Source organism: Acanthopagrus latus, chromosome 15, assembly GCF_904848185.1.
Source record: "Acanthopagrus latus isolate v.2019 chromosome 15, fAcaLat1.1, whole genome shotgun sequence".
NCBI classification, from domain to species: domain Eukaryota; kingdom Metazoa; phylum Chordata; class Actinopteri; order Spariformes; family Sparidae; genus Acanthopagrus; species Acanthopagrus latus.
Window position 1 is genome coordinate 8533745 of NC_051053.1, and position 14065 is coordinate 8547809.

A 14065-nucleotide genomic window follows, 5' to 3' on the forward strand; every position below is an offset into this window, starting at 1 on the left:
GCTCTCCTGCTCTGCACGCTGCACGGTCGCATTAGTCATTTATGTTCACGTATAGCATGTTAGCGCCGGGTTCCCGTTAGTTTGTCGACTGTCACTTGCCGTGAGAGGCCCTGGCTGTCCTTTGCAGTGCAGTGACTAATTTCCCTTGTTGTCTCTGTAAAAACTTCCCCCATAGACGGCGCAGACTCTTGTCATGAGCTCTTCATTAAAGTGAACAGGGACAAAACGACTCAAACACGACCTTGACTGACAATCAACCGCTGAATCAATACTTGGCTGTTTCCGCGTGGGCGAGATGGATCCCCTTGCCCTGTGAGCAATGCTCGCTGTAGGTACTTTTGTCATCCAGATTGGATGCAACAACTGTGTATTATTTCCTCGCTGCGAAAAAGAAAAACGATCTTGGCAAAAAAACAAAACAAAAAAGGGCTTCATCGGGGACGTCCGTGACTCTGAATCTTGACAGCTACATCACAGCCTGGACTGTCGGAGGCATTTATCCGACATGGCATCTTGCACTGTAGCTCCTGGGAGTGTGTAGAGTGGCGAACAAGCTGGAAAACAGACCTAGAGAAACCTACAGCACCATCATCCATGTTGTTTCCACTGTAATAAATTGGTTGAGACTGTGAAATAGTATGAAAGCAAATCAGCTGGTTGTAAACTGAGGCCCTGATAGGGGACGGGATGAAAAGAACGTACAAAATGTGAGCGGATCAAAGTTTATTTTCAGCCTCGAACCGGGGAAGAGTTGTGTTAATAAAGTAACGACAAATGAAAAAAAACAACACGCGTCACGTTGTCCCCCATTATTTCACTGTCACACTTAAAGGATTTCAGAGAGCGTCTGAGTTCCATCATTAGAAATTTATAAAGCTTTCTCCATCATCGTCAAACTGGAGATGTTCAAAACAAGTCAGCCGCATAAAACTTCAACAACCCAAAGTGATTTTTTGTGTTGCTCTTTAACAGAGTACTTCAAATAGACCGACAGTTATGACTCAGACGTGGTTCAAATAAAGCAAAGGCTGCTTGAGCATGCTTGACTTTTTTTTAATTTTTTTATTTCGAGAAATAAGGATTCCAATAAAGAGAATTACGCATATTCACAACGCAACGACTGTTTTGTTTTGTTTTTTTAAATCCGTGTTTGAACGCTATGAACAAAAATCCCATCAAAAACCTGTAGGTGTTAAATACACATACAGTATATTACCTGATCCTGTTTAGATTTAGTGGAAAACATATGTAATCAGTGGATTGTCGCGCATTATCAGTGAGGATATTGAGGCATTATGAACACTTGATCCTGTTTACATCAGCCTACTGTGGTTTGTGGTGGACGGAATCTCGGTCACAAAGAGAAAGTGTTATGTTTATTCATAAACAGCTAGTTGTAATCTGAATATGGAGATGTATTTAACAGCTTGTATCTGCATTATGCATGAAAACTCTCTCGTTGGAAGGCGCTGCTGTTTGTTTGAGGCCATTATTCAGAGACAATTGGTTGAGTTTCTCGTCAAACAGGTTCACACCTTGAGCTCAGAGTGTTGGGAAAAAGAATCAACATAATGGATGTCGATTTACGTAACGGGGATGAATGCTGGTGAAAATCTTGTGCGTCAATAAAGTTATTGTGATGACTTCATCAGCAGGGGGGGGAAAAAAAAAACATAGTTAGCCCAATTCAGTTGCCGCCTGGTTCATCCATACGATTCAACACAACATGTCGAAACTCATCGCCTCTCCAAAAATAGCCCTAATGAGCACGGAGAGGAAGGGGGCCTTTCGCGCGCACAAAAAAAAAAAAAAAGGGAAGCTCGGATCAGATGTGGTAGTCCGTCTACAGTTACACACAACTTCTTCAGAAATCGCAGCTCAAGCTACATCCTCACCTTCTGTCACCTGGCTTAGATCCCGGCCTGCCGACACAAGGGGAAACGACATGGAAATCATCAAAACGCATCAAGGACTCCGCGCACCATTTCATCACAAGTGCTCTCCGCCAGTGAAGAGGCCCTTTCAGACTCGGGTGATTATAAGCCCCTCGTTTTCTATTCTGGCTCATCAAGCAGCTGTCTAAACAGAGCCGAGTTTGCTCAGGTATCCGTCCCTGGCTATGGGGGGGGGGGGGGGGAATGCTGTGTGTTAGAGTTATCACCATGCACTGTTTTGCACCATCGAGCATTTTCTGGGTGCTCGCCTAGATCCTGACCCACTTTGGTGCCTTTGTGTTTCCAATATTTAGATCAAGTGATATCGAGGAAGATAAACGCCGTGCCGGTCTGACAGGCTGCGTGGAGTGGATGTCACGGAGCAAACGGAATTAAACGAATGCCAGCATCAAGGGGTGCATGTTTTGATGAAATCAGCCCAATTGAGCAGATTAATGAAATCCCTTTCCGCCCCAAAAGATCAGCAATGGATGATTCTCCGCATCAGATCTGATTCATTAGCCCCGCAAGCTGTTCAAGATGAGCTGAGATGTGCCTGATTCGAGGGGTGATCGATTTATTGTTCTGGAAATCAAATACGGGTAAACAACTTCAGAAAAAAACAAAACAAAGAAAAAACATCAACATTTATGTGCTCGAATCGCTCCTGTTAATCTCAAGCGTTAATCACCGGGTGCTATATGTAGAGCGGCAGACGGCGGCGTTCATTATGGCTGCCACTCGGAAGATGACACGAGGTGTGAGCTGCGACTGGCTGCTGAAGTGTATTCCGGCGGCAGTGGCAGGTTGGGCTCGTAAAGTAGCTGTGACAGTTGGCCAGAGCGCCAGCAGTGGGCTCGACTTGTTTAATGAACTAACATGTTCGTGTTGGCAGCACTAAGTGAACCATTTATTAGTGAGTTGGGAACAGACACGGGGCGCACTATGGGTTGGTAATGACGGCAGCTGCCAGATGACAACACGGCTATAATAAGGTGCGGTTCACATTTTCTTATATATTTCCAGTGTTAAGTGCTTTTACTTTAGGCTATGAACAGACGTGAGTTAATATATTAAAATATATTTCCAACATTGGAAGCTGGCTAAAGTGCCTTTTTTTCTGCTGCAAATATTTAATATGGGATAGACTTTCACACTTGAATGCTTTAGTACAAGTTCAACGTTTTATTGTCCACCAGGAATATGACTTGTTGTTGTCTTCATAACACAACCTGCAACACAGAGAAAAAAAGAAAGGAGAAACAAACACTTAGAGTCCAAAAGAAGCAAGGCATTAAGGAAATGAAAACATTTTAAAGGAGACATAGTAAACATATTATTTTCCTTTCCTATAGTCTTTTGTAAATGTTCTTGTGCATGTAAACCCTCTTTAGAAGTAACCTGAAATAATATCATGAAACCAAAAATGAGCATAATATGTCTCCTTTAAAGAACATCTGAACATTTTGGGACATATACACACTTGTTTTCTTGCCAAGAATTAGATGCAAAGATTGATACCATTCTCATATCTGTACACTGATTATGAGGGCTTTTTTTTTTTTTTTTTTTTTTAGATTAGCATAGAGAGTGGAAACAGATTGAAACTGCTAGCTTAGCTCTGATGAAGTGGGAAAAAATTGTAAGGAGTATTATGTTGAAGAGGCGTTCTATTGAAGTTAGCATGCATCACCAGCTAGCCCTGGCCTGGCCTGTCCTGTTGTTTTGATTATGAATTCCACAGTCGTACATATTGCACCTTTAATCCCGACATAAAAGAAGTGTAAGCACAAGTTTTATGGACTATTTATTATTTATTAATTTACTGATTATTTCAGAATGCTTACACGCTAAAAGGACTGTCTCGTGCTTAAGGGACAGATATGACGGTGAGCTTAATCCTCTGATGAAACTCAAATTTCCAAAAATATCCAACTGCTCCTGTCAGTCTATGTAATGATGTGACATGCATGTTGTTATCTATCTGAATTGATCCTGAGGATGTATGACAAATGACACTGTGTCCTTGGTGTGCTCTACTGTAGTTTGTATATGCAGCGAGCCCCGAGCCTGACATTTTGTCTTGGCGCGCATCAAATGCAGTGCGCTTATTCCCCCCGATCCACTGGCTGTCTCTTTATGAATCCCTCAGTTATAATCTGTCAACACACATCTGACATTCAGGGTGACGATCTGTATGGAGATGCGGCTTTTAGCCAGAGACAATCAGCCCGTCCTTGGGATGGAGATGGAGGGAGACAGTCCTCCTCACTCTCACCTCAACCTTTTTTCAAATGAGCTTTTATTGTCTTGTTAAGAACAAATAGGTGCAATCATTGGAGAAAACAAGGCGCTAAGCATGAGAGCTGGCACCGAAGAGCTCGCAGCCATCTTTTATTTGTTCACACAGACGCTGACTGAATTAGCGAGTACAGCGTGTTGCATATCTGAGGATGACTCTGTCTCAGCCGATCTGAACCCACAAGCAGATGGTGTCATTACATGCCTGCAGAACGTGTTGGTATCAACTCAAGTCTGCAACCTCCATATTCAATCATACATATTTATAAAGGTTTTTCTTCTTTTCTGCCTCATCACAAAGTCATTGAACACACAAAGACATTACGATGTAGGACATGACTTAGGACCAATATAATTATACGATTTGAGATGAAAAACTAGCAATGCATATTCATGTAACTCTCTTGCTGCCGGTTCAGTGAGAACATTCGGGCCACTGTGATGTTTGTACAGTACATATAAAGCTACAGACAGGCTATCAGTTTCTTCATGTATCTCTGTGCTAAGCTAAGCTAACTAGATGCTGGCTGTTGATTTACATTTACTGTAACATTTACCAATTTCACAATTAACCCCGGTTAAAAATGTCATGTTTTGTGACTGTAAACATGTTCTCACTCTCAACAAATGGACAAAATGATACATTTTGAAAGTACACAGCTACTTTGAAAAATAAATGTGATTTAAAGGGGCATTCTGTGGGGCATTCTGTGTGTGTATACATATATATATATATATATATATATATATATAGATAGATAGATAGATAGATAGATAGATAGATAGATATAGAATAAGTCAGTGCATCATAATTGCATGGCAGCATGGCCGGGATTTTGCGTTTCCACCCCAACTGAGCTACCTGCTTCAAGGTGTGTCTTAAAGCAACAACGCGGTTGTCTCGACCCCTGTAGTGCTATGGAAGAATCACCTCAAACAAAATGGCTCCACTAATTCAGTTACAAACACGTTTCCTTCACTGTAAGTTCTTCACAATAAAAGCCCCCTGTTATTTCGAAATTTAAAGGCTTTTATTACGATTAAGCAATACAGGAAATGCTGTGTTTTCACCAGCAGTAACCTAACATGACTCCTGAAACAGCTGAAAGTGAACACAGTGAAACAGCACAACATCGCAGATGTTTGAAAGATTAAAGAGGACGAGAGGAGCGAAGGAGATTAAGTTAGAGGCTACATAGTTACTAAGAGCTGGACGCACTGACTTCTTAAAATGTCTTTCCCTCGTGTCCTGCAAATCAGCATCACTCAGTCTGACTTGGCGCGGCCAAAAGTGCCAGTAGAGAAACAGCGCTAGTCACCAACTCTAATGTAGAAATAGTTAGTGCGAACTCTGCTGGAACTCTCTAAGACTCCAACGGATTCAAGGACAGATCAGTTAATAGCTTTTCCACAGTACAACTTAAAAGCTGATGTCAAATCCAGTCATTTGAGAGTCTATGACTGCCAAAATTAACAGTTTAAAAAACATCCATTAGGAGAAGCTGCCTGAAAGACCTTTGTTACAGTGGAATGTGAAACACGACCTCTCAGTAGCTATAAAGACATTTAGAAGGTCCAAACGAAGAAAATAATTTTTTTAAAAAGTCGTTTGCTCCCATTGGATTGGACGATAAAATCTGACAGAGCTCTCAAGTATATTCATAAAACACTGATCGATTAAACTGCAAATAGCAGAGAGATGCATGTGTGCTATTCTAATTGTGAAACGTAACAGCAGACACACAAGATCACGTCCTCACCTGGGAGTCATTCGTCAGTCCACGCCATCTTCATTTCTCCTCCATCATCTTTCCTCTCCAACTCCACATTCATCTCTGTGTGCCATGCAAAAAAGAAAAAAAGTAAACAGAATTTATCTTTATTTCTCCACTGGAACAGATGCATGCGCACTTTCACTAAACGGACTAATGTGGATTCTATTAAGAGTGTTGTGGCTGCATAAACAACGCTGCCAAAGGTGATCAACTTGGCACAACGCAACAAAACAAACAGCTGCCTCTTCTTTTATTGCGCTCGAGGCTGCAGCCCACCACTGCCAAATGGGCTAGAATCACTGCGGGTCCATGTGAGCACTAATGGTGCAGACATGTGGAGACGGCAGCAAAGTCTATTTAAGCATCTTAGACCCCTGTTCTTAGTGCAAAACCAGAAAAATGCACGGCGCGTGATGACTTCTTATTTTTTTTTTCTTCTGAAATCCTTTTTGTAATCTGAATGTGAGAGTCTTTATCTGCGGCATTCACTTTAAGAAATGCATCAACATCCAGCGCAGGCTCTGGGACTCCAGCTCTTGGCTGCGGCGGAGCTGGCGGCGGACTTGTTATGAAAATGGATCTGAGAGTGTTTCTGGCAAAGTGCTGCGCGAACATCACTGGCATAAACAGAGTTTTCAGCAACAGCGAGCACTTCCAACCGTTAGGTGCAAATAAACACGGGAGATGGTTTTATAGCACAAGTCACAGACCGGAACCTAGGACAGAAAAAGAGATATAAATTGGGCCCATTTACAAATATTTCTAATTACAGCTATTTAATCCTCATCGGTTTATTCTAGACAGTTCACCATGTCTCCCCTCATATTTAGACTTGGATTTAGTCAACAATCCTCCCTGAATAACACAAATCCCTCCTTTTATACATACTGTATGTCTGAGCTGCTTTATATTCCCCAGAAATGTTGTTTTGTTTTTCTTCATATTTATTTGATAAACAGCACTTTGTTGCTCATTGCTGCTCTACAATAATTTATCCTGAGACAACTGCAGTGAAAAAGTATACCGTAAGACACTGTGATCCGTTTGTCTTGTTTATTTTGTGATCGCCCAATCGCCAGGTTGTTGGCAAGGCACTTTCTGCAAAACAAATGACTTGGTTGGGGTTAGGAAGAGATCATGTTATGGTGTCATGGTTTGCCGTTTTAGTCATTTCTTGTCTTATTTTGCAGTCTGTGTCCTCATGTGTTATGTTTTCCTTTCTACTTCCTGTCTTTGTCTATTTCCCGCCCTTTTCCTAGCTCACCGGTTTTTCATTAGTTAGTCAGGCTGTGTTTGTAAGTCAGAGTTTTTTCCTTCACTCCTAGTTGATTTGTCTGCGTTTCTCAACTGTTCCCCGGCCCTGTGTCCTGTGTTGCTGCCCGTGTTCCTTCTGTCTGCTTGGTTTGTACTCTGGTTTGGTTTTTGCACTCTTGGATTCCTGTTTTGCTGCCAGATTTGCCAGGTACAGTATGAGAATAGTGAAGTGTTTTTGAGCACTACAGCAGTTAAACATATTCTAGTGGTAACCCAAAATAAAACGATGAACCGAAAAATGTGCGTAAAATGTCTCCCCCTTAAAAATATCCAGGGGCTTCACACTCGCAAATGTCGACACACAGTTCTGAACTGTGGTCACTGGATTGTCAGCCATATCGCATGTAACTCCACCCTTCAGATATATAAGTCCGATGATAAATTTGTAGTGTGAACGATGCACTTTTCCAGCTCGGTGAGGAAAAAACTCTTTTGCTTTACGGAAACCAAGTTGAAACACGTACCAAGCTATACTTCCCTGACTGATGACGGGCCCGCACATGTCTGATGGCTGAGTACAATCCTCAGTCCTCTGGGAGCGGATTCTCGTGCCTGCTGCTCTGGAAAGAAGCACAAGTATTAGTGAGTCATGTTGCAGTACTGCAGAGTTTGGCTGTCTAGTAATTGTACAATACAAGCAAACAGCACAGTGAGATATCCGCAACAATGTACGGCTGTTCGGCCACCAGTTGGGAGATAAGGCAGACGCAAATGCTCTTTTTATTTATTTATTTATTGTTGTTAGAAGTGTTCTGTATGTTGTTCAGACAGCCGGGCCATCATTATATAATGACATATGACAAAGCCCACTGGAGACGAATGGAGGCTGCCACACTTTTATCCCGGTTCAAATGCAACATTTGTTCCATTAACTCTAGATGAAAAGTTTTTTCATTAACTCCACAGTTATCTTGTTTCCAGCCAAAAAACAGATTGTTCCTCCTGAACGTGTTCCTTAATTAAATTGATGTTTCCTTCGCAGCAATTGATCTCTTTTGTCTCGCAAGCTCGGAATAACTTCAAGGCACGCGCGACTCCTTCTTGTGGTGCCCGAGACTGTAAAAAATGTTTGCGGCTGACTGTTGACCAACTCTGTGCTCTTGATGACACATTTTCCTGTCAGAGAACGAAGATTAAAAGATAGCGACGTTGGGTCTACGTTGGGAAGTAAAGTTTCTGTGCGCTGGCTTATTTCACGATCAGATGGAAGGTTGTTTCATTGTCTTAAAAGAAAGCGACTTCGCCTCGGAGTCACAGCCGATGACAGCTTCAGTCAACAGATTTGTTACATTACGGTAAACAGAATAATTCAGCGCGAGGAAATGGCGTCTTTGTGCTCGTAACAAATGAAAAAATCCTGATGTCTCGCAGTCTTCCAGGAGAAATATATATTCATAACTTCAACAGAAACAACTGTTGATGCTGTATCTCGCATTTCTGGGTCGGCTTTGTTCATAAATCTTGTTATGCATCGTCAGTGCGAGTGTGCAATTAAGCCGCTATGCCTTTGAATGCGTTTTCAAAAAACGAATTGCACCTTTGGAGAAACGGCGAGGAGAGGGGCATGAATTATGAATGGGTCAGCACGTATCTGTCCGCAGGGATTAAGTGTAGCTGCATTTGCACAGATATGAAACACAGGTTTGGGGAGGAAATACATACAAATAGGATTTATTATGGAGACGGCAGAGAGGAAAGATGCAAATAAAAGCTGGTGCGGAGGGAATAAAAAAAAAAAAAAAAAAATTACATTGTCTGACAGAAAATAAGGTCTGCAATAGTAGTTATGCATGTGTAGTCATTTTCTACCTCCTAAATGGGCTTCAGTTTGTTGTTTCTACGCTCCGAATTGTAATCATAATTGTATTTATTATATTAATCTAAACCGTATCGCACATTTTCTCTTCAAAGCCAGCCTCATAAAGTAACTACTGTGCTGTTCTACTAACCATATGATTAATGACTTCTAATAGCTTTGCAGTTTCACTAAGATTCTGTTGCCTTTATCTCTTTCCTTTCCATTATTTTAATCGCACATCTACGCTTTATTGTGTTTTTAATGAGGCGTCAGAGGTACAAAAACTGCACACAGCATTACTTGTGGCTGATGTAAATGAGCCTTAATGGGGGATTCATGGGAATGTGCCGCGAGATGGAAATTAGATTCCAATCCGTTAACAGTGTGCACACATTAAGCCACGAGGAGATACTACTCCTTATCACGACCATACACATGAACCCGCTCCCTGTCTGATTTAAGACGTTTGGTTTGAGTCAGAATGTAAAGTCTTTGCTGGTTAATTGGAAAACGAAATAAATTAAGGAGGACAAATGAGGTAAAACTGCTGACTTAATGTTAATTATAGCTCATGTAAATGTTAAGAGTTAAAGTGAAAAGTAATTAGTAGCGACCACTGGTGACTAGAAATACTGTGATTTACATGAATGCATCTACTTCTGTGTCGCCTTGTTTATATCCACTAAATTGTTGAATTGTAGTCAATTGAAGAGCCTTCACTGGAATAAGATTTTACATGTGCTGCCGAGGCACAGTCACATTTTTGAAAAACAGGGAAGGAAACTAACAAACATGTTACAGAATTATAATAAATAATAGTAGAGGGGATAGAGGAAGCAAAATAACAGCATGTTTTTCGAAGATTCAACTTGTCGCTCCAATTTTTAAGCTGATATGATCACATAATTGCCAGAAATATTATTACATTTGAAACTCCTTCGTACACAAAAGAAGTATCTGGACTTGTGGTGTCAGGTGTTTGGACCCCGCTGCATGTAGGCTCACTACAAACCGTCACAACAGTAAGAGAACTATCAGAAGGACACGGACTCACCTGTTACCTCCCTCCCCGCTCTGACCAAATCACACAACAGTGTGTCTCTTTGTCTGTGGGGAGAAAACAGAACGCTGTGATAAAGAACGTGTCATCCCTTTTGCATCACCAATAATAAAGTACAGACTGACAGACCGCATGCAATACAGAACAGTCATTACATTTCATCACTGTGAAAAAAGTAAACCAGTTTAAATATCATGAATATTTATGAGGAAGTTTTTGAGCAAAATTTTTTTTTTTTTGGAAATTTATTTATATCACTAATGTGATGTGTTTTAGTTTCCCGGTCATTATTTTAGCGTCTTTTATTAAAACGTGTTATTTCTTTTATCACAGTTTAGCTGAGTTCCTTATGGGCTATTTAGGAGAATTTTAATTCAACAGGCATTTATTTGGCGTTAAACAGGGCAGGTTTACTTTTTTTTAAGTGGAAGTTAGCAATTTGAAGATTAAACTAGCGTTATCGTTATTTGGGTTACCTGCTTAGTGTTTAGTCTTCCTTTTCAGTCCCGTGATCTACACTCTTAATGAGCGCCAGGCTTCAGGTGTACTAATCACAAAAGAGAATCCAAATCGCTTAAAATAGGCTTCAGCTTTGGGGTTTAAAGCACGGAGGGTTACAGTGCATGTACAGCTTTCCTCGGGTTAAAAATGACAGAAATGCAGAGAGAGGTTAGCAGAGACATTGATGAGACACTGCAGGTCGCTCTTATTTCATTCAGCAATAACACACTATCAGAGGGTGAATATCTACATCCTGTATGGTCCATTATGCCCTCCACGAGCCAGTGAGTGACATTATTATGATAATATACGAGGACTTCTTACCTCTTTTAACTCCATATCATTCTCAGAGTCAATCAGTGTCTGTTTAATGATGTAAAACTTCAGAAAATGGATTAAGAAAAGAAATGTATTAGTTTTTAAATAAGAAGGTGATCAAAGATTCAAGGACGATCGAGCAGGAGTATAAATTATTTAACAGACGTGTCATTTGGAGACAGGTTGGTGGGCTTTCTTTGTGAAGCAGGTTCGCTGTTACCAGATGTTAAATGGTCTCAGTGTCCAAAAAGAAAAAAAGAAAAAATTAAAAAAATGAATAAAAATCAATTTATTGCTTCATAGCCACCTATTTAGAGAGTCTTACACACTGCATTGAGGTTTATGTTGTTTTTATTAAATGCTTTATGTAAATACAGATTACACACAAAAAACAAAGCACGCATTATAAATCACACACTGTATACTGCCGACTGCTCCCAACCCAAACAAAAGAAAAATGTGTTTTGCACGATTACGATCTCACATCTTATATAATTTGATAAATCACAATGTAACTTAGGCTAACTTTAGTCTGCGGTGTCCACTCCATGTTGCCATGAAGTCGTCATGAATCAGTTTCAGCAGTCAGTTATGGGGGAGAAACTTGAGGACTGATTTTGAACATTCAACATTTTCATATATAGAATAGGAAAAAGAAAGAAAAAAGGAAAAGCTAGATCATTTAGTCACTTTGTATTCAGGTCTCCCATTCTGGAGAGGGGTTTGGTTTCCATCTGTTGCCTTTAATCCGGTTTTATCAGGTCAATTGTGTTCAGAGCGGCGTGTGCTTCTCTGTCTGTCACCACGATAATGAATTTTTGCAAGTCATGCAACCAAAAACAGCAAGCTGCTGCAGATCGACACGGGGCCTTGTTTGGATAGAGGTGTCTCATGGTCCTTTTCTTTGTAACAAGCATTAAAACAACCACTGCTAGTTTGCTGATGTGTCGATGTCTTACTAGTTAGCTAATATCGCAGTGTTATTACTGATCGGTTGCTGATTGTCCTGTATTTTGAAACAGTCCAATGCTGAATGCATATGTGGCCCGAAATATAACTTAAGTCCAGCAGCGAAGTTGCTGAAATCGGTGCAGCTCCTCTAACATCAGTACAGACTGGCAGCGTATTATTACAGGTTGCTATTATTAGCCTATAAAGAACCACTAGTGGCCAGGTAATGATACTGTGTTCTTTTACATTCGATGACTTGATTGATAACGTAAGTTTTTAATCAGTTAAATGGCAAATGGTGTTGTGATAATACCAGGAATGCCACATAAGAAACTGCCACAGCTGAAGATGAAATATTAGAAAAATGTATGAGGGTCACTGACGTATGAGAGTCTTAAAGGGGGAAGATTTCAACCACTGTCCCCTGTAACTATGGTGTGAGGGCACTCAATGTAAAAAATGGAAATAGGATTGAATTGAATGATTAAATGTAACCTTATTTGGATAGCCATTATAAAGTTACAGCTGATGTTAATGTGATGTTAACCTTTACAGTTCAAACAATTTTCCATCTATCTGTGATGCTCTTAGTAAAGTTTTTCCACATATTTGTAAAAGAAATGTGTCTTGAACGAACTAGTCTGAATCTCACGTGGCTCCTTTTTTTTTTTTCGCTACAAGGGATTAATCAGTATAAAGATCGGTCAGTGAACTTCTGAAGGGAGGGTGACGGAGGCTGAGGAGGGATTCATTCAAACGTTCAAGTGCAGCGTCACCTTTGCTCTGCAGCCGGTTAAAGACACATCCAGCCTGTAAAGTAATTTTGTCTTCATCACAACGAGCTAAATCGGGATTGTGGTGCGTATTCTGTCAACACGTTAATATCTAGAAAGCTAGGTCTACAAAGATAGAAGCCTAAAATTAGATACATATTTGACTTTTGCTTGTTTGTTTTTTTTTTCTTTTTCTTCTATGGCCTCAGAGTGGAAGACAACTGACATGGGATGTCCCCCGATGCCCCGACAGAAAGGCTTGTCAGATTGTTTTTCTCTCCCCGAGCCTGACAACTCTGACGATGTTTTCTGTGACACTGACCCACAGGGCCACGGAGTACTGTACACATAATGAAGCGAAACACAGAGGATGCTGCCAGCGCTGTCTGATCGCGAAGTTACCTGCGTAGCTTGAGTGAGTGGTGACAGCACAGATTGGCCCTAACCCCTGATAATCGCTGCATCGAAGGCAATACATGGAAACTCATTTTGTCAGAATCTTAGATGTAACTCAAGAAAGCAAAAAAATAAATAAATAAATCTGAAATACCTACAGTTTATCGGGGGTATCGAGGTGAAATGAAGGGCATTTATAAACAGCCGATTTTAATAACAACCTTCCTGTACATGAGTGAGCCTGGATGAGAGCCTCTTTTTCATTTCCTCTCCGTATTTTCAAAACGAAGGCTCCGAGTGAAATCTGAATACTGCAATAATGTTAACGTTTGTGGATTAATGTGCTTTACGGGGTTATTCTTTATTTCGATTTCTGAAGGAGACGGACAAAAAAACCAAACCAAAACAAAAAAAAAGCAAAATGTTACAACATTTTTTTTTTTTTTTTCATGAGGGATTTAAAAAATATATAAATAGTTTTGAAATCGGAGGTCACGTGTCTGGAGCACCTTCAGTATCTACCATAGGGATGTTTTCTGTAGCCCCCTCTTGTCAGCCGTAAAACTGGGGCTTTGAGGCTGGGACGGGTGGTCGGCCACTCCTCCTCTGCGGGAAAACAAAACGGTTAAAACACAAGGTTCGTGTCACAACGGCGTCCCACACTGTTCTCTTTTACGGTCCATTTAACCAAAGACAAGAAAAAAATTCAAGCAAGCAAATTCCATCCCAGGTACTATGGTGGCTTTCCTCCACGGAAAATTAATTTCATAAGCTCTCTGCCCTCTGTTGGACCAGCGCTGACTGTCAGCGGCTCCTTCCTTATGGGGCCAAATCACATAGAGATGCCCACCGCCGCCGCTGCATGCCACATTGCTCCGCTTCCAAATAAGAAAGTGTTTATGGAGCAGAAAATCAAATCATTGGCCCCTTGGTTTTGGTTTGGT

General features: G+C 40.8%; 1 protein-coding gene across 8 annotated transcripts in view; it reads right to left on the reverse strand.

Annotated features, from left to right (window-relative positions):
* Positions 1-3104: 3104 nt before the first annotated feature.
* Positions 3105-14065, reverse strand: part of khdrbs2 (KH domain containing, RNA binding, signal transduction associated 2) — an 80704-nt gene continuing 69743 nt past the window's right edge. For 3 of the 8 annotated variants that reach the window (XR_005079140.1, XR_005079139.1, XR_005079137.1), the window contains exons 9-13: positions 13644-13727; positions 10177-10229; positions 7789-7884; positions 5996-6070; positions 3105-3166 (exon numbers count right to left, since the gene is read on the reverse strand). Coding sequence is in view for 2 of the 8 variants with exons in the window: in XM_037122702.1 (XP_036978597.1) it covers positions 13633-13727 (95 nt within the window). In the remaining 6 variants the exon portion in view is untranslated. Of the gene's footprint in view, positions 3167-5995; positions 6071-7788; positions 7885-10176; positions 10230-11218; positions 13728-14065 lie in introns of those variants that run through there. The other 5 variants (XM_037122702.1, XM_037122704.1, XR_005079138.1 and 2 more) reach the window with 4 other exon arrangements.